The sequence below is a fragment of the Equus przewalskii genome, chromosome 7 (genome assembly GCF_037783145.1).
Source record: "Equus przewalskii isolate Varuska chromosome 7, EquPr2, whole genome shotgun sequence".
Classification (NCBI taxonomy): Eukaryota; Metazoa; Chordata; class Mammalia; order Perissodactyla; family Equidae; genus Equus; species Equus przewalskii.
The window spans coordinates 12,332,473-12,358,889 of NC_091837.1; the positions used below are offsets into that span (position 1 = coordinate 12,332,473).

At 46.4% G+C, this 26,417-nt stretch overlaps 1 protein-coding gene and 1 pseudogene across 1 annotated transcript in view; one reads left to right on the forward strand and one right to left on the reverse strand.

Annotated features, from left to right (window-relative positions):
- LOC103545189 (cationic amino acid transporter 4-like) overlaps positions 1 to 352 on the forward strand; it is a 32,690-nt pseudogene extending 32,338 nt beyond the window's left edge.
- LOC103544891 (putative NBPF family member NBPF7) overlaps positions 1 to 24,472 on the reverse strand; it is a 34,213-nt gene extending 9,741 nt beyond the window's left edge. The window contains exons 1-19 of the mRNA XM_070626985.1: positions 24,301 to 24,472; positions 23,990 to 24,199; positions 21,879 to 21,981; positions 18,153 to 18,367; positions 13,568 to 13,619; positions 12,547 to 12,770; positions 11,680 to 11,731; positions 10,694 to 10,863; positions 9,782 to 9,833; positions 8,796 to 8,965; positions 7,884 to 7,935; positions 6,898 to 7,067; positions 5,986 to 6,037; positions 5,000 to 5,169; positions 4,088 to 4,139; positions 3,102 to 3,271; positions 1,740 to 2,241; positions 1,200 to 1,415; positions 65 to 116 (exon numbers count right to left, since the gene is read on the reverse strand). Of these exons, the coding sequence (XP_070483086.1) occupies positions 2,186 to 2,241; positions 3,102 to 3,271; positions 4,088 to 4,139; positions 5,000 to 5,169; positions 5,986 to 6,037; positions 6,898 to 7,067; positions 7,884 to 7,935; positions 8,796 to 8,965; positions 9,782 to 9,833; positions 10,694 to 10,863; positions 11,680 to 11,731; positions 12,547 to 12,770; positions 13,568 to 13,619; positions 18,153 to 18,367; positions 21,879 to 21,981; positions 23,990 to 24,167 (1,938 nt within the window). The 5' untranslated portion in view covers positions 24,168 to 24,199; positions 24,301 to 24,472 and the 3' untranslated portion in view covers positions 65 to 116; positions 1,200 to 1,415; positions 1,740 to 2,185. The remainder of the gene's footprint in view (positions 1 to 64; positions 117 to 1,199; positions 1,416 to 1,739; positions 2,242 to 3,101; positions 3,272 to 4,087; positions 4,140 to 4,999; positions 5,170 to 5,985; positions 6,038 to 6,897; positions 7,068 to 7,883; positions 7,936 to 8,795; positions 8,966 to 9,781; positions 9,834 to 10,693; positions 10,864 to 11,679; positions 11,732 to 12,546; positions 12,771 to 13,567; positions 13,620 to 18,152; positions 18,368 to 21,878; positions 21,982 to 23,989; positions 24,200 to 24,300) is intronic.
- Between the last annotated feature and the right edge of the window lie 1,945 nt (positions 24,473 to 26,417).

Genomic DNA, 26,417 nt, shown 5'->3' on the forward strand with positions numbered 1-26,417 from the left:
CTTTCTTTCAGGTGCTCTCCCCACATTGTACCCTTGCTTATTAGCCCTCCTCATTCACTGTTACCTGGGGCTCAGCGATTCTTGTTCTTCCTCCTCGTCATCGTCTTCCAGGTTTTCTGCAAACAAAATCCAGACAGAGATGAAATAGTGCCCCTTCACCCGCTACAGACACAAAGGCCTGCCTGGGCACGGACAGCAATGACCTGTGTATGAGGGCAGGACACACTGAGAGAGTTGTACTGACAGCCCCATGTGTGACTTTGAAGGAATGGCCTGGGATGGTGTCCTGACCCATGAGGCAGAATGTCCTTGATCTGCTGGCTCCCCATCATGGCGTGCTCTGAGTTTAACTGGGTAAAGATCAAATATCTTTTGTCTCCAGGTCATTGGGTAGTTGTCCAGTTTCCCTCTGGACTCTCTAGTTCTCTCCTCCTCCTTCCACAAAGCTGGTTCCCTAGTCTCAGTGACTCTATGTCCACTCAGAACCCCCACATAGACCCTACTCCTTTCTCTAAAAGGAGGATAGTAAACCCCATGACTCACCCCTCCATACATCCCGGGACTTCACGGGGACCTGCATGTTGGCTTTTATATCATAAGAGGGGAAAATATTCTTGTGGAAAGTGTTCTGTTACAAATCAACGTATCTGCCCCAAGATTTTCAGATTATAACCAAATAAATCCCAAACAGTTAGGAGTATGATCCCTTTCTGAAGCACATTCATGAGCATCCCCTCCTTTAGTAGTTACAGCTACCAGGCAACACATCTTTTGACCCATTTTACAGATGAGGAGACGGAAATCCAGGAAGGAGAAATCAAGTACTCGCCTGTAGCTATAAAAGCCAGAGCTCAGGCAAGAGCCCGAGGAGCTCTGGCTCAGTCCAGGATTCTTTTCACTCTAACAAGCTGCCTCCTGTCACGTCCTCCTTTGTGTGCTGTGACACCAGGTGGAGGCTGCCTCCTGCCCCAAAGGGCACGGTCCCTCAGGGCGGAAGCAGGCCCTTGGAGCACTATGACGTCCCCCTGTGCATTTCTCCCCTCTGCTCCCACCCAGCCAGTCGTGGTCCTGTCATGGCTCCAAGTGCGATGTGGACACCAGGACAGCTGGCGAAAGCATTATGAGGGGAGATGCCGAGGCTCTTGTCAGCCAGGGACCTTGGAGGGGCTCAGCGCAATCAGGGCTTCTGGCCGCCTTACCTGGGCTAAGCTTGCGGACAAGGTGCTCTGCCAGCCTGGATCCCTCAGCCAGTTGTTCTTGGAAGCCCTGTCCCCAGTCTCTGCCAATGTCACTGTGGGTGAGGAGGTCCCTGAGGTCCTGATGGAGGAGGACAGGAGAGCTCGCTTCCTTCCCGTAATGTCTGGCGTATCCGGGTCAGCTTTCGTGCATGATCATGAATGAGGAAATGGTATTTCCTAGGCGGGAGAGAAGAGAAGATCCTGAGTGGAAATGGGGTCATGAGAGATGATAAGCAGTTTGAGAGAGATTTTGGTGAACACAGATCCCCAAAAGGCCTTCCAAGTAGAAATCTGCTCATTTTTGGTGGACCACATTTTTTCTTCTTTCCTTTGGATTTACACACAGTGACCCAGTGAAAACATGCTTCTGAGACACTGGAGACTGGAAGAGATCTTGTCCCTCTAGGCCTCCTTCTCTAAAGGTTGAGGCAAAATAGGAATGTTTATTTAGTCTGGTTACTTTCCTTGTCATGAAATACCTGCCAACACGCTCAGGCCCACATGCAGAGAGCAGGTATGGACCTGACTCTGGGTTTTGACCCTCCGGAGGAGAAGAAGGCATGTCTGAAGGGGCAGGACGTCTCTAGGCCTGGTTACCTCACTGGGAGTGAGACAGACACCACATGCTGCAAAGAACATGGATGATCCAGATGGGGGAAGTAGAGGAGACCAGCACAATCAGCCAGTTTTGTGCCTCCTTGCTTCAGGAAAGCAGCTACTTTTGACCTCTGCGTTTGTTCTTTCCAGACCCTCTGCATTTGATTGCACATTACCCTCCTCTGATCCTTCACTGTTACAGGACAAGTCCCAAGGAAACAGACAGCATTCTTAAGAGGGGTGATTCGTGGTAGCGTGATGGGATGAAACAGGTCTACTGGTACTTTCTAATTCTCCCTGGATTTGAGATCTTCAGATGTCACCATTGCTTTCACAACCAGGATTATCAGTTACCTGGGGGCTGTTGGCTCATCTCTGTCCTCATCCTTCTGATCTTTTTGAGTTTCTGCAAATAAATTTGGACAGGGCCAGTCATCATAAAAAGTTGCTTCTTGACACATTACCAACCCAGGGGCCTGTTTCAACCCAGGGACATAAGTCTTCTCAGCGTGAGAACAGGATAGTCTCAGAATATTCCAGGAGGCCTCGGGTTGTGTCTTCTGAAAAGGGACGAGGCTTCCTTTCCTGAGTCATAGGGCAGACTGTCTCTGAATTGGCAGATCAATACAACAAAGTTCTCTTCCCTGAACCTGGGCAAAGAGTTCAACATATTCTTCCCGAGGTCATGAGGAGCTCATCTAGTTGCTTTCTGGAAAGGCTGTGGCAAGATTCAGCTCTTACTCCATCAGGTATGCTGGCTGCTGTTGGTTTGGAGGAAGTTATACACCGAGACTAGACTGATGGATGGAATTTAATCACTCCTAAAGAGCAAAGAATCTATGGTGCCACCTGGAGAACAGGATTCTTGCTATTCCAAGTGGTGGAGGGTGCCAGGGTTCACACCACGCCCTGGGTGGTAAACTTCCAGACACATTCAAGAGGTGTTTATCTTTTGACACTTAGGTGGCTCCCTACTGAGGGTAAACCAACTTAGAGGAGACAGAGACTGCTGTTTGCAGTGGAGCAGGCATGGTAACGGGGATGACAGAGATTTGGCCTGGGACTCGGAAGAGTGTCGAACTACCTGACCCACCCGATGTGTGTGCTTAAAACTGAGTCCTAGATTCTGATTGAAACCAAGATGGGTCTCCAAGGCCTGCCATCAAAGAGACATTTGTGTACCCGGACAGAGGTGTGAGCACAAAGAACATGGAGGCTACCTGGGAGACCATTCGGAGCTTGTCCTCTTTCCAATAGAGTACTCACGGGCTCCATCCAGACGAGAGCAGATTTCATGCTCATCAGATGGGATGGTGGGACTGTCGGGAGGGTGGCAGGAGTCAGACAAGTCATGGTGACTGGAAAGAGCCAAATACTTTTCATCCAAAGAATCCTGACACGCATCATCCATTTCCTCCTCCTCCTGCAGCTCCCAGCTGAGCCCAGAGGCACAAAGATAACAGAATATTAAACGAGGAAAGACTGGACACCGCAACTTCCCCACTGGTTCTGATTGGAAGACTAAGGGAGAGGTCACAGAAGGTAAAGAGGGCATCCCTTGAAACAGGAAGAAGATAACAGTCCTCCTCTGACTGCAACTAAGTGAGGCTGCCGTGGTGGGGGGAGGGAGGGCAGCAGGTGCTCACTGCCCCGTCCAGATAACAAGTTAATGAGGAAGGAGACTCAGCTCTCCTCTATGGCGCAGTCATGACACAGAGCACACAACGAGAACCACAGGAGTTCCTGCAACTCCAAAGCATAACTTCCGTGCCACTTTTCTTACAGAGGCCCAGTGAGTAAAGGCTCCTGGGGCATTGTGGGCTCCCAGACATCTCGTGCCTTCTAGGCCTGTTTCTGTCAATACTGTAATACCATAGACACATTTTTGTCGAGCTGTATGTCGTGCTATGAAATCCTCACCGTTAAACAGGCCAAATGTGCAGACAGAAGTTATGCAACTTCTCTTAGTTTTCCCCAAACAAGAGAGGACGCGTGGTCTCCCTGAGTGCAGGAAATCTCTAAGATTGGTTAGTTTGCCTTGTGTCAAGCTGATTCTAGGTTCCTAAACTTGAGACATTAATACCAAGTGGAAACTAACAGGACAAGTCCCAAGGAAACAGACAGCATTCTTCAGAGGGGTGATTCGTGGTAGCGTGATGGGATGAAACAGGTCTACTGGTACTTTCTAATTCTCCCTGGATTTGAGATCTTCAGATGTCACCATTGCTTTCACAACCAGGATTATCAGTTACCTGGGGGCTGTTGGCTCATCTCTGTCCTCATCCTTCTGATCTTTTTGAGTTTCTGCAAATAAATTTGGACAGGGCCAGTCATCATAAAAAGTTGCTTCTTGACACATTACCAACCCAGGGGCCTGTTTCAACCCAGGGACATAAGTCTTCTCAGCGTGAGAACAGGATAGTCTCAGAATATTCCAGGAGGCCTCGGGTTGTGTCTTCTGAAAAGGGACGAGGCTTCCTTTCCTGAGTCATAGGGCAGACTGTCTCTGAATTGGCAGATCAATACAACAAAGTTCTCTTCCCTGAACCTGGGCAAAGAGTTCAACATATTCTTCCCGAGGTCATGAGGAGCTCATCTAGTTGCTTTCTGGAAAGGCTGTGGCAAGATTCAGCTCTTACTCCATCAGGTATGCTGGCTGCTGTTGGTTTGGAGGAAGTTATACACCGAGACTAGACTGATGGATGGAATTTAATCACTCCTAAAGAGCAAAGAATCTATGGTGCCACCTGGAGAACAGGATTCTTGCTATTCCAAGTGGTGGAGGGTGCCAGGGTTCACACCACGCCCTGGGTGGTAAACTTCCAGACACATTCAAGAGGTGTTTATCTTTTGACACTTAGGTGGCTCCCTACTGAGGGTAAACCAACTTAGAGGAGACAGAGACTGCTGTTTGCAGTGGAGCAGGCATGGTAACGGGGATGACAGAGATTTGGCCTGGGACTCGGAAGAGTGTCGAACTACCTGACCCACCTGATGTGTGTGCTTAAAACTGAGTCCTAGATTCTGATTGAAACCAAGATGGGTCTCCAAGGCCTGCCATCAAAGAGACATTTGTGTACCCGGACAGAGGTGTGAGCACAAAGAACATGGAGGCTACCTGGGAGACCATTCGGAGCTTGTCCTCTTTCCAATAGAGTACTCACGGGCTCCATCCAGACGAGAGCAGATTTCATGCTCATCAGATGGGATGGTGGGACTGTCGGGAGGGTGGCAGGAGTCAGACAAGTCATGGTGACTGGAAAGAGCCAAATACTTTTCATCCAAAGAATCCTGACACGCATCATCCATTTCCTCCTCCTCCTGCAGCTCCCAGCTGAGCCCAGAGGCACAAAGATAACAGAATATTAAACGAGGAAAGACTGGACACCGCAACTTCCCCACTGGTTCTGATTGGAAGACTAAGGGAGAGGTCACAGAAGGTAAAGAGGGCATCCCTTGAAACAGGAAGAAGATAACAGTCCTCCTCTGACTGCAACTAAGTGAGGCTGCCGTGGTGGGGGGAGGGAGGGCAGCAGGTGCTCACTGCCCCGTCCAGATAACGAGTTAATGAGGAAGGAGACTCAGCTCTCCTCTATGGCGCAGTCATGACACAGAGCACACAACGAGAACCACAGGAGTTCCTGCAACTCCAAAGCATAACTTCCGTTCCACTTTTCTTACAGAGGCCCAGTGAGTAAAGGCTCCTGGGGCATTGTGGGCTCCCAGACATCTCGTGCCTTCTAGGCCTGTTTCTGTCAATACTGTAATACCATAGACACATTTTTGTCGAGCTGTATGTCGTGCTATGAAATCCTCACCGTTAAACAGGCCAAATGTGCAGACAGAAGTTATGCAACTTCTCTTAGTTTTCCCCAAACAAGAGAGGACGCGTGGTCTCCCTGAGTGCAGGAAATCTCTAAGATTGGTTAGTTTGCCTTGTGTCAAGCTGATTCTAGGTTCCTAAACTTGAGACATTAATACCAAGTGGAAACTAACAGGACAAGTCCCAAGGAAACAGACAGCATTCTTAAGAGGGGTGATTCGTGGTAGCGTGATGGGATGAAACAGGTCTACTGGTACTTTCTAATTCTCCCTGGATTTGAGATCTTCAGATGTCACCATTGCTTTCACAACCAGGATTATCAGTTACCTGGGGGCTGTTGGCTCATCTCTGTCCTCATCCTTCTGATCTTTTTGAGTTTCTGCAAATAAATTTGGACAGGGCCAGTCATCATAAAAAGTTGCTTCTTGACACATTACCAACCCAGGGGCCTGTTTCAACACAGGGACATAAGTCTTCTCAGCGTGAGAACAGGATAGTCTCAGAATATTCCAGGAGGCCTCGGGTTGTGTCTTCTGAAAAGGGACGAGGCTTCCTTTCCTGAGTCATAGGGCAGACTGTCTCTGAATTGGCAGATCAATACAACAAAGTTCTCTTCCCTGAACCTGGGCAAAGAGTTCAACATATTCTTCCCGAGGTCATGAGGAGCTCATCTAGTTGCTTTCTGGAAAGGCTGTGGCAAGATTCAGCTCTTACTCCATCAGGTATGCTGGCTGCTGTTGGTTTGGAGGAAGTTATACACCGAGACTAGACTGATGGATGGAATTTAATCACTCCTAAAGAGCAAAGAATCTATGGTGCCACCTGGAGAACAGGATTCTTGCTATTCCAAGTGGTGGAGGGTGCCAGGGTTCACACCACGCCCTGGGTGGTAAACTTCCAGACACATTCAAGAGGTGTTTATCTTTTGACACTTAGATGGCTCCCTACTGAGGGTAAACCAACTTAGAGGAGACAGAGACTGCTGTTTGCAGTGGAGCAGGCATGGTAACGGGGATGACAGAGATTTGGCCTGGGACTCGGAAGAGTGTCGAACTACCTGACCCACCTGATGTGTGTGCTTAAAACTGAGTCCTAGATTCTGATTGAAACCAAGATGGGTCTCCAAGGCCTGCCATCAAAGAGACATTTGTGTACCCGGACAGAGGTGTGAGCACAAAGAACATGGAGGCTACCTGGGAGACCATTCGGAGCTTGTCCTCTTTCCAATAGAGTACTCACGGGCTCCATCCAGACGAGAGCAGATTTCATGCTCATCAGATGGGATGGTGGGACTGTCGGGAGGGTGGCAGGAGTCAGACAAGTCATGGTGACTGGAAAGAGCCAAATACTTTTCATCCAAAGAATCCTGACACGCATCATCCATTTCCTCCTCCTCCTGCAGCTCCCAGCTGAGCCCAGAGGCACAAAGATAACAGAATATTAAACGAGGAAAGACTGGACACCGCAACTTCCCCACTGGTTCTGATTGGAAGACTAAGGGAGAGGTCACAGAAGGTAAAGAGGGCATCCCTTGAAACAGGAAGAAGATAACAGTCCTCCTCTGACTGCAACTAAGTGAGGCTGCCGTGGTGGGGGGAGGGAGGGCAGCAGGTGCTCACTGCCCCGTCCAGATAACAAGTTAATGAGGAAGGAGACTCAGCTCTCCTCTATGGCGCAGTCATGACACAGAGCACACAACGAGAACCACAGGAGTTCCTGCAACTCCAAAGCATAACTTCCGTGCCACTTTTCTTACAGAGGCCCAGTGAGTAAAGGCTCCTGGGGCATTGTGGGCTCCCAGACATCTCGTGCCTTCTAGGCCTGTTTCTGTCAATACTGTAATACCATAGACACATTTTTGTCGAGCTGTATGTCGTGCTATGAAATCCTCACCGTTAAACAGGCCAAATGTGCAGACAGAAGTTATGCAACTTATCTTAGTTTTCCCCAAACAAGAGAGGACGCGTGGTCTCCCTGAGTGCAGGAAATCTCTAAGATTGGTTAGTTTGCCTTGTGTCAAGCTGATTCTAGGTTCCTAAACTTGAGACATTAATACCAAGTGGAAACTAACAGGACAAGTCCCAAGGAAACAGACAGCATTCTTAAGAGGGGTGATTCGTGGTAGCGTGATGGGATGAAACAGGTCTACTGGTACTTTCTAATTCTCCCTGGATTTGAGATCTTCAGATGTCACCATTGCTTTCACAACCAGGATTATCAGTTACCTGGGGGCTGTTGGCTCATCTCTGTCCTCATCCTTCTGATCTTTTTGAGTTTCTGCAAATAAATTTGGACAGGGCCAGTCATCATAAAAAGTTGCTTCTTGACACATTACCAACCCAGGGGCCTGTTTCAACACAGGGACATAAGTCTTCTCAGCGTGAGAACAGGATAGTCTCAGAATATTCCAGGAGGCCTCGGGTTGTGTCTTCTGAAAAGGGACGAGGCTTCCTTTCCTGAGTCATAGGGCAGACTGTCTCTGAATTGGCAGATCAATACAACAAAGTTCTCTTCCCTGAACCTGGGCAAAGAGTTCAACATATTCTTCCCGAGGTCATGAGGAGCTCATCTAGTTGCTTTCTGGAAAGGCTGTGGCAAGATTCAGCTCTTACTCCATCAGGTATGCTGGCTGCTGTTGGTTTGGAGGAAGTTATACACCGAGACTAGACTGATGGATGGAATTTAATCACTCCTAAAGAGGAAAGAATCTATGGTGCCACCTGGAGAACAGGATTCTTGCTATTCCAAGTGGTGGAGGGTGCCAGGGTTCACACCACGCCCTGGGTGGTAAACTTCCAGACACATTCAAGAGGTGTTTATCTTTTGACACTTAGATGGCTCCCTACTGAGGATAAACCAACTTAGAGGAGACAGAGACTGCTGTTTGCAGTGGAGCAGGCATGGTAACGGGGATGACAGAGATTTGGCCTGGGACTCGGAAGAGTGTCGAACTACCTGACCCACCTGATGTGTGTGCTTAAAACTGAGTCCTAGATTCTGATTGAAACCAAGATGGGTCTCCAAGGCCTGCCATCAAAGAGACATTTGTGTACCCGGACAGAGGTGTGAGCACAAAGAACATGGAGGCTACCTGGGAGACCATTCGGAGCTTGTCCTCTTTCCAATAGAGTACTCACGGGCTCCATCCAGACGAGAGCAGATTTCATGCTCATCAGATGGGATGGTGGGACTGTCGGGAGGGTGGCAGGAGTCAGACAAGTCATGGTGACTGGAAAGAGCCAAATACTTTTCATCCAAAGAATCCTGACACGCATCATCCATTTCCTCCTCCTCCTGCAGCTCCCAGCTGAGCCCAGAGGCACAAAGATAACAGAATATTAAACGAGGAAAGACTGGACACCGCAACTTCCCCACTGGTTCTGATTGGAAGACTAAGGGAGAGGTCACAGAAGGTAAAGAGGGCATCCCTTGAAACAGGAAGAAGATAACAGTCCTCCTCTGACTGCAACTAAGTGAGGCTGCCGTGGTGGGGGGAGGGAGGGCAGCAGGTGCTCACTGCCCCGTCCAGATAACGAGTTAATGAGGAAGGAGACTCAGCTCTCCTCTATGGCGCAGTCATGACACAGAGCACACAACGAGAACCACAGGAGTTCCTGCAACTCCAAAGCATAACTTCCGTGCCACTTTTCTTACAGAGGCCCAGTGAGTAAAGGCTCCTGGGGCATTGTGGGCTCCCAGACATCTCGTGCCTTCTAGGCCTGTTTCTGTCAATACTGTAATACCATAGACACATTTTTGTCGAGCTGTATGTCGTGCTATGAAATCCTCACCGTTAAACAGGCCAAATGTGCAGACAGAAGTTATGCAACTTATCTTAGTTTTCCCCAAACAAGAGAGGACGCGTGGTCTCCCTGAGTGCAGGAAATCTCTAAGATTGGTTAGTTTGCCTTGTGTCAAGCTGATTCTAGGTTCCTAAACTTGAGACATTAATACCAAGTGGAAACTAACAGGACAAGTCCCAAGGAAACAGACAGCATTCTTAAGAGGGGTGATTCGTGGTAGCGTGATGGGATGAAACAGGTCTACTGGTACTTTCTAATTCTCCCTGGATTTGAGATCTTCAGATGTCACCATTGCTTTCACAACCAGGATTATCAGTTACCTGGGGGCTGTTGGCTCATCTCTGTCCTCATCCTTCTGATCTTTTTGAGTTTCTGCAAATAAATTTGGACAGGGCCAGTCATCATAAAAAGTTGCTTCTTGACACATTACCAACCCAGGGGCCTGTTTCAACACAGGGACATAAGTCTTCTCAGCGTGAGAACAGGATAGTCTCAGAATATTCCAGGAGGCCTCGGGTTGTGTCTTCTGAAAAGGGACGAGGCTTCCTTTCCTGAGTCATAGGGCAGACTGTCTCTGAATTGGCAGATCAATACAACAAAGTTCTCTTCCCTGAACCTGGGCAAAGAGTTCAACATATTCTTCCCGAGGTCATGAGGAGCTCATCTAGTTGCTTTCTGGAAAGGCTGTGGCAAGATTCAGCTCTTACTCCATCAGGTATGCTGGCTGCTGTTGGTTTGGAGGAAGTTATACACCGAGACTAGACTGATGGATGGAATTTAATCACTCCTAAAGAGGAAAGAATCTATGGTGCCACCTGGAGAACAGGATTCTTGCTATTCAAAGTGGTGGAGGGTGCCAGGGTTCACACCACGCCCTGGGTGGTAAACTTCCAGACACATTCAAGAGGTGTTTATCTTTTGACACTTAGATGGCTCCCTACTGAGGATAAACCAACTTAGAGGAGACAGAGACTGCTGTTTGCAGTGGAGCAGGCATGGTAACGGGGATGACAGAGATTTGGCCTGGGACTCGGAAGAGTGTCGAACTACCTGACCCACCTGATGTGTGTGCTTAAAACTGAGTCCTAGATTCTGATTGAAACCAAGATGGGTCTCCAAGGCCTGCCATCAAAGAGACATTTCTGTACCTGGACAGAGGTGTGAGCACAAAGAACATGGAGGCTACCTGGGAGACCATTCGGAGCTTGTCCTCTTTCCAATAGAGTACTCACGGGCTCCATCCAGACGAGAGCAGATTTCATGCTCATCAGATGGGATGGTGGGACTGTCGGGAGGGTGGCAGGAGTCAGACAAGTCATGGTGACTGGAAAGAGCCAAATACTTTTCATCCAAAGAATCCTGACACGCATCATCCATTTCCTCCTCCTCCTGCAGCTCCCAGCTGAGCCCAGAGGCACAAAGATAACAGAATATTAAACGAGGAAAGACTGGACACCGCAACTTCCCCACTGGTTCTGATTGGAAGACTAAGGGAGAGGTCACAGAAGGTAAAGAGGGCATCCCTTGAAACAGGAAGAAGATAACAGTCCTTCTCTGACTGCAACTAAGTGAGGCTGCCGTGGTGGGGGGAGGGAGGGCAGCAGGTGCTCACTGCCCCGTCCAGATAACGAGTTAATGAGGAAGGAGACTCAGCTCTCCTCTATGGCACAGTCATGACACAGAGCACACAACGAGAACCACAGGAGTTCCTGCAACTCCAAAGCATAACTTCCGTGCCACTTTTCTTACAGAGGCCCAGTGAGTAAAGGCTCCTGGGGCATTGTGGGCTCCCAGACATCTCGTGCCTTCTAGGCCTGTTTCTGTCAATACTGTAATACCATAGACACATTTTTGTCGAGCTGTATGTCGTGCTATGAAATCCTCACCGTTAAACAGGCCAAATGTGCAGACAGAAGTTATGCAACTTATCTTAGTTTTCCCCAAACAAGAGAGGACGCGTGGTCTCCCTGAGTGCAGGAAATCTCTAAGATTGGTTAGTTTGCCTTGTGTCAAGCTGATTCTAGGTTCCTAAACTTGAGACATTAATACCAAGTGGAAACTAACAGGACAAGTCCCAAGGAAACAGACAGCATTCTTAAGAGGGGTGATTCGTGGTAGTGTGATGGGATGAAACAGGTCTACTGGTACTTTCTAATTCTCCCTGGATTTGAGATCTTCAGATGTCACCATTGCTTTCACAACCAGGATTATCAGTTACCTGGGGGCTGTTGGCTCATCTCTTTCCTCATCCTTCTGATCTTTTTGAGTTTCTGCAAATAAATTTGGACAGGGCCAGTCATCATAAAAAGTTGCTTCTTGACACATTACCAACCCAGGGGCCTGTTTCAACACAGGGACATAAGTCTTCTCAGCGTGAGAACAGGATAGTCTCAGAATATTCCAGGAGGCCTCGGGTTGTGTCTTCTGAAAAGGGACCAGGCTTCCTTTCCTGAGTCATAGGGCAGACTGTCTCTGAATTGGCAGATCAATACAACAAAGTTCTCTTCCCTGAACCTGGGCAAAGAGTTCAACATATTCTTCCCGAGGTCATGAGGAGCTCATCTAGTTGCTTTCTGGAAAGGCTGTGGCAAGATTCAGCTCTTACTCCATCAGGTATGCTGGCTGCTGTTGGTTTGGAGGAAGTTATACACCGAGACTAGACTGATGGATGGAATTTAATCACTCCTAAAGAGGAAAGAATCTATGGTGCCACCTGGAGAACAGGATTCTTGCTATTCCAAGTGGTGGAGGGTGCCAGGGTTCACACCACGCCCTGGGTGGTAAACTTCCAGACACATTCAAGAGGTGTTTATCTTTTGACACTTAGATGGCTCCCTACTGAGGATAAACCAACTTAGAGGAGACAGAGACTGCTGTTTGCAGTGGAGCAGGCATGGTAACGGGGATGACAGAGATTTGGCCTGGGACTCGGAAGAGTGTCGAACTACCTGACCCACCTGATGTGTGTGCTTAAAACTGAGTCCTAGATTCTGATTCAAACCAAGTTACGTCTCCAGGGCCAGACTGAAGAGATGACATATCTTGACCTGGACAGGGACATGGGGAACATGAATATGGACACTACCTGGGAGACCTGTTGGAGCTTTCTTCTCCTGTTGATGGGAGTACTCAGTAGCTGCAACCAGAGCAGAGAAGTCTTCGTGCTCCTCAGACAAGAAAACATTGGTGCTGGGAGGCTCGTGGGAACCAGACGGGTACTGGTGACTGGAAGAAGTCACAGGGCCTTCATCCACTGACCCCTTCAGGGCTTCATTCACACTCTCTTTTTCCTGTAGCTCTGTGCTCAGGCTAGGGGAAAAAGAATATGATGAAACCAAGAAGGATCGGATGCCAGAGTCCCAGGTGGTCCTGATTGCTGGTAGAGAGAGTGGTCACAGAAAGTGAGGGACAGTCCCCTCAAAGAGAAAGAAAACAATCCTCCTATGATGAGGGCATGGTCTGGCTGCCCCTGAGGGCAGGAGAGAGGGGAGTGGGCGCTCAGTGAACTGGCCAGATAGCACTCAATGAGGAAGGAGAATCAACTCTACCTGGATGGTACAGCAATGGCACTCAGCAGACACAGAGAACCAGAACAGTGGCTCAACCGCGTGCAGAAATGGTGTTGAATTTTACATACTGCCACCCAAGGAATGCACGTTCCTGACACATTGTACATGCCCAGAGACCTTGTGCCTTCTAGACTTCTTTCTATCAATATTGTGACGGGACATGATTGTTTTGGTCTAATTACATTTCTTGCTATGAAATGCATGCCAACAAGCTAAAGTTCACCATGCAGAAAGCAGATATCCATCTCATCTTAGGTTTAGCCACAGAGGAGAGAACAGATGGATTCTGTGACTACAACAAATTCCCTGAGACGGGTTAATTTCCCTTACGTAAGTATGACAAGTATCACAAAAGCAAATGACAACCTTTTTAGAAGGCTATTTCCTGATCGCTTAAGTGAATGGAATAATTCAACCAGCAGTTTCTGTCACTTTTGCCTTAGAAATCCGTGGCTAGTGTTGGCCTCTCGGTCTTTATTTGGGAACCATCCTCTTATTTTACCCATCCTCTTCCAGGCCCTGATCATTCCTTGTTACCTGGGGTCCATTGATGCTTTTTCTTCTTTGTTCTCCTCCTCTGCATGATTTTCTGCAGAAAAATTCAGAAATTCCAAATTCAGAAATGTCCAGCAGGCACTAAGGAGTTCCATGCCACCCATTGTAAACACAATGGCCTGTCTGGTCATGAAGACATAAATCCCCAACTACAATTTCAGGATACGCTGAGAGAATCGTACTGAAAGGTCTCTTCTTTGTATTAAATGAATGCCCTTTTTTGTTTTTATGATCCATCAGACACAGTTTCCCTGATGGCATGCTCTACGTGAAACTGGAAAAAATGTTAGACATGTCTTTTGTTCCCAAGATCACCATGTACTTGTCCAGATTCCCTCTGGACTTCTACAACTGTATCATTTGTCTTGACGTAAAGCTGGCTCTCAGGCACAGTGGGAACTTTCTCTAAGGAGACCATAAACAAGCTCTCAGTCTCCCCTCAAGACGTCTAAAGAGACTTCCAGTTTCTGGTCCCACAAGTAAGGATCTTGGAAGTCATCACTCCTGTCCTCACAACAAGAAAGGAGCTGAACAAACTGAAAATCAACCACTCTTCTTCGATCCGTCAGAGAATGAAGGTCAGAGAGCAAACCACTGCCCCCCAAACTGGACATACAAACAGGCTAGGCAAACAAAGAGAATTACAACCTATTGAAGCAGAAACCTAGGCAGGAGCCAGGACCAGAGGAGGAAAACTTAGCATGTAATTGACTAATTGCTGGAGACTCAGTGTGGAGAAGTTTGAGTTAAAAGCATCAGGGGGCCCAGTCGTGGGAGAAACCCAAGAGTTCTGGAGAGTTTTCTGTCCAGGAGCCCTATCAGTTTCTCACAGTGAAGACTAGAGAAAAATCTCCTTACACCTCTGGCAGAGTGAGATGAAAGTAGCTATTATTAGATAGATCCGGAGCATTTTGTTTTTCTTGACAAAGCCTGCTCTCAAAGAAACTATTTGACCAGAGCCTAACCAACTGGGATTTTACCACAACCCAACTGACCTTGGGGAAAGGAAATGCCCAACTCCAGCCCCTCTAGCCTTCCTTTTCCATCGAGGGCACCTGGAAGGTGAACCCTGAGAAGCTCTTGTGAAGGCCACAGCCCAGGGACCCAGGCTGACTCAAAGACTGAGCCCTGATCATAGGACTACAGAATGTTTCCACACACACACACACACACACACACACCCCTTACCAGCACATCCATAGGGATCCTAGATGATAACAGGGGAATATAACGGAAAGGATACAACTGAAAGAACTGCACGTTCTCAGGCCTCATTTAAGCAGAAATCACCAGGGACACTCAAGAGAGCTGAGAACACAAAACCAAGAATTCCAGAGGAGACTTAAGCCTCTGACATCTACAGCTCCAATAAACAGGAAACCCAGCCTAACCCCTAGCCAGATAAAGACAAAACTTCACACTAAGGCCTACTTACCTCAAATCCTTTACCCAGTATATCATGTTTGGCTTTTAACAAAACATTAAAAGACACACTATGAGACAAAAAAAAACACAGTTTGAAGAAAGAAACTAAGCATTAGAACCAGGCTCCAATATGGCAGACATGGTGGAATTACTAGAGCAGGAATTTAAAATGACAGTGATTAACATGCTAACGGCTCCAAAGGGAAAGGTGGACAGCATGCAGGAACATAAGGGGAAGGTAAGTAGAAAGATGGGAACTCTAAGAAAGAATCCAAAGGAGATGGTAGAAATGAAAAACACTGGGACAGAAATGGAGAGTGCCTTAGAGGTTCAACAATACACTGGACACGGCTGAGCAAAGAACCTGTGAGCTTGGAGAAATATCGAGAGAAATTTCTAAAACTGAAATGCAAAGAGGAAAAAGAATGAAAAGGAAGAGATGATCCAAGAACTGTGGAACAATCACAAGAGGTGTAAATATGTGTAACGTGACTATCAGAAGGAGCACAGAAGAAGCATTTGAAGCAATAATGACTGAGAATTTCCTAAAAATTTTTTCAGTTTTTGCCACCCAAAGGTTTTTTGTTTTTTTTTAATATTGGCACCTGAGCTAACAACTGTTCCCAATCTTCTTTTTTTTTCTGCCTTTTCTCCCCAAATCCCCCCAGTACATAGTTGTACATTCTACTCTGGGTTCTTTTAGTTGTGGCATATGGGATGCTGCCTCATTATGGTTTAATGAGAAGCGCCATGTACGCATCCAGGATCTGAATCAGTGAAACCCTGCACTGCCGAGTGGAGCGTGTGAACTTAACCACTTGGCCGTGGGGCCAGCATCCCCTAAAATTAATTATAGACATTGAACCACAGATCCAGGAAGCTCAGAGAATAGCAACCAGGGAAATACCAAAATGTATACACCTAGGAAAGAATATCATATTCAAAATGCAGAAAATCAAAGACAAAAGAAAAGTCTAAATGAAGCCAGAGGGAAAAATACCTTACCCAGAGAAGAGTAAGGATAAGAGGTATATCAGACTTCTCTGAAACCATGCAAGCAAGAAGAGAAGGGAGTATAAGGAAGACACCCCACCCACCTCGAATTCTGTATCCAGTAAATTATCCTTCATCAGCAAGAGAAAAAGACAACATTCCTAGACAAAGAAGAATTGAAGGAATTTGTCACCAGTAGGCCTGCCTTGCAAGAAATGTTCAAAGAACTTCCTCAGAACAAAGGAAAATGATATAAGTCAGAAACTGGCATCTACACAAAGAAAGGAAGAGCATTTTGAAGCAATGAATTCAAATACAATAATTTATTTGTCTTTTTCTTGATTGATCTAACTGATAACTGTTCAAAACAATAGTAGCAATAATGGATTTGGATAAGCAGCTTATGGATAAGTGAAATGAATGACAGTAATGCTCTAACAGATGGGTGGAATGAATTGGGAATACTGTGTTATTAGGCACTTGTGTTAGCCATGAAACAGTACACTGTTCTTTGAAAGAGCACTTGGATGATTTTTAAATGTACATTGCAAACTCCAGGGCAACCACTGAAAAAGAAGAAAGAAAAAATAAGAGTACAGTTGACATGCCAAGAGAGGAGGAAAAAACGGAATCACGTAAAATTCTTTTTCACAACCAGAGAAGATGGAAAAAGAGTGGAAGACAAAAAAAAGAAACCAGGAAGAGAACAATGAATATAAAACAGTAACTAATATGGTAGACGTTAATCCAAGTATATCAACAAAAACCTTCCAAGTCAGTGGTCTAAATGCACCAATTAAAAGATAGACTGTCAGAGCGGATGAAAAAATAAGACTTAATTAGATGATGTGTATAAGATATCCACTTTAAATAAAAAGGCACAGATAGAATAAGAGAAACAGGATGGAGAAAGATATACCACGCTATCACTGATCAAAACAAAGCTGCAGTAGCTCAAACAATTTCAGACAAAGCAGACTTCAGACCAATGAAAATGATCAGGGATAAAGAGGGGTGTCACGTAACAAAACGGGGTCCATTCTCCAAAGACATAACAGTTTTTAAGCTGCACCTAGGAGAAGAGCACGAAAATAACTGAGGCAAAAACTGAGAGCTGCAAGGAGAAGTAGATGAATCCGGTATTACAGTTGGAGATTTCAACACCCCTCTGTCAGAAACAGAGAGATCCAGCAGGCAGAAAATCAGGAAGGATAGAGTTGAAATAAACAGCACCATCAATCAACTTGATAGAATCGACACTTCTACAATTCTTCATCAAACGAGGGAAGAACACAGATTCTTCTCAAGCTCACATGGAACATTCTCTAGGGCAGGCACTATGCTGAGAAGGAATGAGAAGACAGAAGATACAGATTACTCATATGAGAAGTGAAAGAGGGACTGGCACTACTGATCCCATGGACATCAAATGGATAATCAAGGAATGTTAGGAACCAATCTGTGCCCTGAAGTTTGAAATGCATCCATTACTTGAAACACACAATCTACCAGAATTCCCACAAGGAGAAACAGATCATCTGAATAGGCTTATATCTACTACAGAAATTGAAACAACAAAAGAATCTTCCCAAACAGAAAGCACCAGGCCCAGATAAATTCACTGGTGAATTCTATCAAATATTTAAGGAAGAAATTAGGCCAGTTGTCTACCATCTCTTCCAGAAAATAGAAACAGAGGGAATACATCCTAACACATTCTATGAAGTCAGCATTCTCCTAATACAAAAACCAGACAAAGATGTTACAAAAAGGAACACTCCAGGCCAATAAGTCTCACGAACATAGGTGCAAAAATCATCAACAAGATTTGACAGATTGAATCCAAGAAAGTATACAAAGAATTATACACCACAACCAAGTGAGATTGATTCCAGCTATGAAAAGGGGGTTCAACACTCAAAAATCAATTAATGTGATTCACCGTCCATCAGGAAAGAAACCTCTAGTTGGACCACTGTGGCCTGTACCCAGTGCATTTCTCCTCTCTGTTCCCACCCTGCCAGTGCTGCTCCTGTGATGGCCCCAAATGGGACATGGAAACCAGAACGACTGGTTAAAAAAAAAAAAATCCTCGTGAGTGGAATCTCTTGGAGCAGCTCAGTGCAGTCAGGGCCTATGACCGCCTTACCTGGGCTGAGCTTTCGGGCAAGGCGCTTCACCAGCCTGCGGCCCTCAGCCAGTCGTTCTTGAAAGCCCTGACCCTGGAAGTTGGTAGGGTCATCGTGGGTGAGAAGGTTCCTGAGGTGCTGCTTGAGGAGCACAGAGACTTCTCTGCCTTTCTCTATCGTTTGCCGTAACTGGGCCAGCTCTCGAGCCTGATCTTGGATTAGGACATCGTATTTCCTAAGGTGGCACAGAAGAGACCGTTTAAACATGCAAAGAGTCGAACCATAGATGATAAGATTTTTCATGGAGATTTGTGTGAGAACATCCCCAAGGAGCTATTGTAGCAGAATTCTGGCACATGTATGGTGACCTGCTGCTGCCAGCCTGCTATCAGTTCCCCTCCATTAAACCCAGCATATGTGGGGCTAAAACCAAAGCACTCTTTCCCCGCTTACTCCCTGGCTCCAGAATACTCTACCCACCATGGAGACAAAGCACCTGGGTTCCCTATCATCTCCTCCTCCCCCCTGCAAACAGTGTCCCAAGGCCGAATGCAGGCTGGTGGGAAAGTTCCGACCAGCAAGGCCACTGAGTCCCCCCACCATCTACAAGCAGCCACAATCCTCACAAACCTTTAAAAACACTCACGTCCCCTCTTTCGGTGAGACGAGATGAAATGAGACAAATGTGAGGGCTCCCTCTCATCTCCTGGCTCATGTCACCCGAAATAACAACCCTCTCCTTGCCTTAAGCCTGGTGTTCCAGTTTTTATTGGGCCCCTCTTGTGTGGCGGGTAAAGAACCGATGTTTGTAGGTGGTAAAATTTGATGAGCCAACCAGAAGGCTCTTGCCCATGGGTCCATGGCCCCAGGCCAACTGGGATTTCCTGGGAAGCAGTCCTGCAGCCACCTCGGTCATTTGCCCTAGGGACTGCCCTCAGTACTTTCCATCTGCCTCGGAGCCACTGACCCTAGGCCCATTTTCTTATGGCGAGGAAACAGATTCTAGATTGGTTTGTTTGCTGCTTCTTCCTTCTGGGAAGTCGATGGACTCTGAAATAGAGTAAGTTGCCTCAGAGATGCCCATGAACTTCCTTCCCCTCTTTTGGGGACCCTCCATTCACGGAAGGGCCAACTTGGGTCCTTTCCATTCACGGAGGGGCCGTCTGGGCGCGCATTTGGAGTGGGAACAGTTGTAGGACTTTCTACCCTCCATCTGGGAATTGGTTCACTGGTGTCTGGTATTTCTGTGTCTGGATCTGAGTGTCTCTCTGTCGCTGTGTATCGGAATGGGAAACATGCTGTCTGTCACCAAGCAGAGCCCATTGGGGTTAATTCTGAGTAGATGGTCTAATTATAGTTAGAAGCCAATGTCTGAAAGGGATGATTTTCTTTTGTGACACTGTTTGACCACAATATTCTTGAAACTCTGGAGAGAAGATGGCCAAACAATGGATCCTTAAGTTAGAAAACTTTTAGAGAGCTCTCTTCATAAAGAGCTGTTTTACTGGTCCCTATGAAAAGACCAAATTAAAAGGAAAATACAACGACTAATCTCAAAAACGTAATCAAATTTGGGGTCTCAGCTTCTTCTTGTGGTCTCACAGATGCAAATGGAAACATCAAGTTAACAAAGAGAAGTGAAGAAGGGAAGAGTGACAGAACTCACTCACTCCAACAGGATGGCAATCTTTAGTCATTAAAAAGAAAGAGCAGGGTGAATAGAACAGACACAAATACAGTCAAAATGAAGCTTTGACTAAAACACTGCCTAAGGTTGGATGGGCTAAAGGGACCCCAGATTGGCCCCCAACATTCAAGAATATCAGACAAACTTGTTCTATTTCTTCCAGTTTGAAAAAAATTTTAAAAGTCAGTAGGCAGAAATCACAGCGAGAAACCTATCAACACTTGTTTGGGGCAACAATTAGGCTGCTCAGGTTGGTACAAGTATAAAGATTAAAGTGTTTACCCTAATATTACATGAGGAGATTATGTCAACTTTGCCTGGATGCTTTTTTGGGATTAAATATTATGCCTAGCTGAGAATGCATTCCCTACATAACACTGTAATACCAAAACTTGTGAGTGAAATTCTAATATAAGTTATAATTAGGGGTACAAGAGTTGAAAAAATAAAGATAAAGGTTTGTCCAAGTTGGTGTATGTAAATAGACCTTCTGTAAAACAATTACATCTGTTTTGCTGCATTGCATTATGGATTCTGTAGTGGGAATAAACATTATGTGTCGCTGGGGAACGTGTCCCTTGCCTGATATTGCAAGAGCTCATAAACCCACCCTTCAGGCTCTGCGAATCGAACATGTAGAGGAGATCTCACTTTACAATGGCCAAAATGAGGCAGTTTCAGTTTACTCAAACCGATACATGCAATCGGAACAAGCCAGCTACAACAGGAAGCCTATTTTAATCTTTTGATGCTTCTAAAGAAAATAAGAAATATTTTACTGCCTCTTTAAGAGAAAAATCATTAAATAATTGAACATGCCAGGGCAGAAGCCAAGCCTGCTGCTGCTTTCTCTTCTCTCACTGAGATTTGCCACTTCAACTCCCCCAAAATGCCTGATCTGAAACTAAACAGCTGAAAATAGGCAAACTTTTGAGATAATTTGGAATTATAATGGCCACTCTGGGGAACCTCTGCTTCAGATGAGTCCACCTGAGGGGTCACCCTTCAAAGAGAGGATTCAAAATCTCTTAGAACGGAACACAGTCTTTAATTAATATACAGAACCTCCTGAAAGACAAAGCTATTTAACAGGATCTAAAATGAACTTTGGGAAATAAAAGCCTGTTTAAGTGTGCTGGTTTGATTTAAAATAGACATGTTCTCAGAGTTATCGGCAGTGGATATAATGCAGACATACAGCCTGGGTTTACTCGTCAAATGAGCTCATGTTCTCTGTTACAAAATTTGTCAACAAGAGTAATAACTTAGAATAACAGCTGATTTTGTTTAATGTCTCATGAGGTTTTTGTGGACGATGTAAATATAACTCTTGAGAACGGGTAAACGAAATAGATGTAAGACTGTCACCATGCAAAGTTGTTCCAATATTGTGGACTACCGTCCCTGTGCTCTACATTCCAACCCCATGACTTACTTATTTTGTAACTGGAAGGTTGTACCTCTTAATCCCCTTCACCCATTTCACCCACCCCCAACCCCTCCTCCCTCTGGTAATCACCAGTTTATTTCCTGTGTCTATGAGTCTGTTTGTTTGGTTTGGTTTGTTTTCTAGATTCCGTATAGAGGTGGAGAAAAAGAAACCCTCCTAGACTGTTGTTGGGAATATAAATTGGTGCAGCCACTGTGGAAAACAGTCTGGAGGTTTCTCAAAACCTTTAGAAAGACAGCTTTTTTTCAGAGAAAGTCTGACAAACTGTAGTCAGTCAGGAGGTGATTGTGATTAAAGGTAAATGCGGTAGTGATTGCACCACATCCTGAATGTCCTAAATGCCACTGAATGGTTCACTCGAATTTAGCCAACTTTAGGTTCTGTGAATTTCACCTCAATAAGTTTTATTTTAAAAAAAGACTCAGGGAACCTTTGAGTAATTGGAGTCCATAGTTTACCAATTATTGTTCTCTAATGGTGTTATGCAAATTCGGATGCATGTGGCTGCCATGAAAATTTGGGCCATTCTCCTGGTCCAGAGTTGCTCCTTGCCCCCTTCAGAGATGCCTACAACTTCCCAGCAGACGTCCAGCACAGAGCCCCGCTTACTTGAGCTTCTCCGCTAACGTTGACTTCTCTGTGGGCTTCCCCTCCTGGAACTGCAGCTTCTCCCCCAGCACCGATTCAATGATGTCTTTGCACGCTCCAGACTCTGAGGAAAGACAGAGAGGCCGGCCTCAGTGGAAAGCTGGCCATGCTGCTGGGGTCACTGCCTGCAAGGGAGGAGGCAGGCTCCATCTTCTTCTCTCAGAGGCAGATAGAACCCCAGCACCAGGCTCTCCACTGAGATTTCCACCTTCTATTTCTCAGCCTCCCAAATACACGGCATTTGGTCACTCCTCATTTGAGAGCTGAGCAAAGAGAAGCTCCAAGGCAGAGAAAGTGACCAGACAAGATTAGCTGACATTTGGCAAGCTCAGAATTCACATGCCCTGAGACTGACCCCGAGTCCTGGGCCACTTTACCAAGACTTGCAGCCTCTTGAGTAAAACACTAAGCAGCGGCATGAAGTGGCGATCCCTGTGTGCTCGGGAAGGCCCCTGGGCCTACTGATTGTTGGGCCCTCTGAGCTCAGAATTTCAAGGACAAGTACCTTCACGATGAAATATAAATGTATATGAATGCAATTCTGAAAAATACAAGGCATAACCATCAGTCCCTGAAGGAAATAGGCACAGGCTGTTGAAGAAGTTGTTTTCAATTCCAAGTAGTACAAGAAAGAACTAATAAATAGTGTTTCCGGTGTGTCAAGAACTGTTCTAGTAACTTTACAGAAATAACTCATGTGATTCATTGCAACCGCTCAAAGAAGTAGGCACTATGACAGCGCCATACTAACGGAGGAGGAAACCGTGAGGCTCAGAAAAAGCCACAGCTTGGATCTGAGCCCAGGAAGAGTAGCTCAGTCTTCACCAATGCACTGTGTTACCTCGCCACAAGATCTTGGGTGACATCTTTCTTCTTCATCATCTTCAAAATTTGTTTCCTACAGTTATGTTATGCCTATAAAAAAAAGCTGTAAGGAAAACTTAGTCCTTTCTCAAAACCTCATCTCTTCACTTTCTTAAATAGCAGGTTTCAATGTTTACTTTTCTCTGCGTCAGTCATTTTAAGTTAACCACTCCCACGATGGTTTATTGGAAAATAACACCCATCCAGACTCAGAGTCGTCAAGATCCCTTCTAATCACTCTGTTTGGCACGAGGCCCTGTTCTCACGATCCCTTCTGTCACCACAGCCCCCTCTTACAGAACAAGTGATTGAGCTTCCAATTGCGAGGCTGACTGTGGGAGGGAAGGGCCTGCCCCAGACACTGGTTTGAGTTTTTACTGGGGCTGGTGGCCACCCCCACTTAGCGTCATTCTCACTTGGGCCATGTCTCACAGCCCAGACCCTCAAGGTCACCCGGACCTGCTGGCAGTCCTGCATCACCAAAGGTTCACCAGCTCAGAGAGACACAGAAGAGGGGGTACGGATTCTCTCATTTCCCCAGAGACACCCTCTACCTCACCCCAAGAGGCAAAGTGGCTTCCTTGGCCTCAGAAAGAAAAGCCTGTGCTCAGGAAGCACGGCTTCCCGCTCAGCAGGGTCGTCTCTGTCTGGATGGCGTCACTCATGGATACCACAGTGTCAGCGAGGAGCACACTCATCTTCAGGCTCCTGTAAAGCAGGGAACATCACCTGCTTCCCCCGGTGTGTACCATCACCCCATCTCCCCAGTGTAAGGAGCACAGAGCTTTGCCAGTGGGACCTCAGAGAAGCCTGAACTGATGGAGCTCATTAGTCCCGGACACTTAGGCCAAGAGTGATGCAGGATCTGATTCCGTACACGGAGGATGCTGGGAGAAACAGGTTAGCCTGCTCCAGAGGGAAACACGCAGTGCTGTGCCTGCACCAGGAATCAGTCACTGGCATTTTACCTAATCCCACCCTACACCTCACTGCCAATCTGGAAAAGTCCCTCAACTCTTTGGGCCTCGGTTTGTCCATGCTCAGCAAACTGAGGGTAAAATACCCACTTGTACCTTCCCTGGACTGTGGTCAGAATGAAGTTTGTTTTGCCTCAGGGAACAGAAGAAAAGGTCTGGAGAGTTTTTAGTTTCTTAGGGGAACACGGTGGTCACTCATCCCTCTGCTGACCATGACCCTGTAGGACTTACTGTATTTCTGCAGCTGGTTGGCCAGGATGTAGGCAGTGGACTCAGAGACAAGGAACTTCTGTTTGAGGTCTCGAAAGTCCTGTTTGCTTTGTTCCAGCTGGGACTGAAGCTCCTGGTTGATTTCCAGGAGGGTCATTTCGGCCCCCGGATCAGACACAGGGCCGAGAGAAACTGCCATGGTGACGTGGGGCAGAAGAGGTAGGGCAGGGACTGGGGAGAAGAGACCCAAACACAGAATGGGTTAAAAACAAGTGAAAGCAAATAGGTTCAATGAGGACTGAGGGGTGAGGAGTCAGGAATTCTTAACTTACTGTTGGCAACAACGTGATCAACACCCCACAGCACTTGAGAGTCTGTAACCCCCAAAACAAGGTTCAAGACGCCAGAGCTCAGAGCCAAAGGCACTGCCTCTAGCTCACACTCCAACACGAGTGACGGAGGGAGGAGCCAGCGCGCCAGGTAACGGTCTGGAGTTGCAATAACAGAACTGGAAGGTGGGGGGGTGTCATGGAATCTTAGGAGCCCCTGCCTTCCAGTTGCCTAGGCCGCGAGGATACACAAGGCCCCCTGGTCTCTTCTGAAAGTCACCACCGATGGGGCCACCCTCAGCAGCCACTCTCAAGAGGTGTCTACCCTTGTGCTGATAGTACCCAACTATTTCTTTCCAAGACATATCTAAGCCGAACAGTTTCTCAGTGTTCGTTCTTGTATGTTTACAAAAACATCAAGGCAGAAATAGTTTCCCAACAAGTTTTATTTTCTTAAGGGCTGTCATGAAGTCACCCAACCTTCTCCTTAAATTCAAACAGAGCTTAAGGTTTTTCCACAAGTGAAAGATGTTAAATTTTTCGACTCTCATGATGATGTTCTTCTACCGTTTTTTCTATATCCATTAAAAAGTGTAGGACAACAGCAGAGTATCCTATAAAGGAATGAACAACTCATTTAAAAAAATGTGTTCTGTCCTGAAACTCTAAATATTCTGTTTGCTGTATCCTTGTGTCACGTTGGCTTCTTCTCCATCACTGGGGCAGCAAGTTAAGTCAAGTTGAACACGCCTGCCTCCCGAAGTCCTCCTCTATTTCTTGGTTGCTTTTTGGATGTTGTTCATCAAAATGTTGTTCACATGTTTGATGAGGATGCTTTTAATGTCACTAAACAACATATGTCATATTTCTCACTCGTGGATCTCATTCTAGTACCACAAGAGCTCTTTCTGAGTTGTCAGAATGATTAAAATAGTTCAGGTATACATCCCGGAATACATGTCGTGCTCATTCTTTTGGAAAGATTTCTAAACGTGACGCTACTTTTTACGTTCCCTCAGTTCCCCTACATATTGAACAGACAGGGATCCAGGGCAGTTTTCATGGAACGTTGCTCGATAGATCTCTTTGACTTGTCCTCATGCCCTGAAAAACGATGCCCTGAACCCTCTCCTGACCTTCTCAGCATCCGATGCCAACTGGGTCTTGTGAGCCTGAGACTTGGCAGACCCGCTGTGGCATCGGCCTCTTCAGGTTAGCTGCTGGACTTGCCTGAGTTAAGGCTGCAACTGGTGTGAGCACGTGCGGCCCAGCGTTCCCGTCACAGTGCAGGATGGAGGTGTAGATCAGCCACTTTTGGAAGCTCATCTGCTCCCCGTCCCACGCCGTCCTCCACCTATGCTGTGGAATGATATCGGCGTGAGAGCCACCAAAGGCTTTAAAGAAATCTACTTTCTGGTGTTTGTGGGACCTGACATTCGGTAGGAAAAAGAAAAAATTGTCAAATTCCTTCACTTTAAAACTGACGAAACGGAAGGCTCGCAAAAGTTACATGACATACTTGAAGTCACAGGGAGGAGCGTTTTGCAGTGCTAATTATAGTAATCATAATAACAGTAATAGTTCGTTGAGTATTATTGTGCCAGGCATTTTGCTAAGAAGCGCTGTCTACATAGAACGGCATCTTATTTTCATCATAATCGTTTCAGGTAATGTTACTGTCCATAAGCAAAAAGTAAAAAACTTGAAGAAGGGGACGTTCAGTAATTTACTTGGCCAAATTAAAAATGGAAAAAAATACGACAAACGCTTCTTCTTTATAAGAGCAAGTGAGTGATTGCTTTGCGTTCTGGAACAGTAGGAGAAACCTATTTGTCTTTATCCTGCATTTGTCCCGTTTACTGTGCTCTTTGTCTCTCTCTGTGACCTGGCTTCGCTTCTAGAGCGCTCCCTTGTCCTACTAACCCAGCTGCATGCACGTCCAATAGCAGAAGTGCCGGCTGGGCTCTTCCAGAGTCTCCCTGAAATGCTTATGGTGTCAGGACGTCAGGCACAGTCTGGAGGCGAGAGCGACCCAGATCTGAGAATGGGTAGCTGCTTTCCCACCTCATTAGTCGGCATGATGTCAAACGACAGGAAAGATGACCTCCCTGTAACTCAGG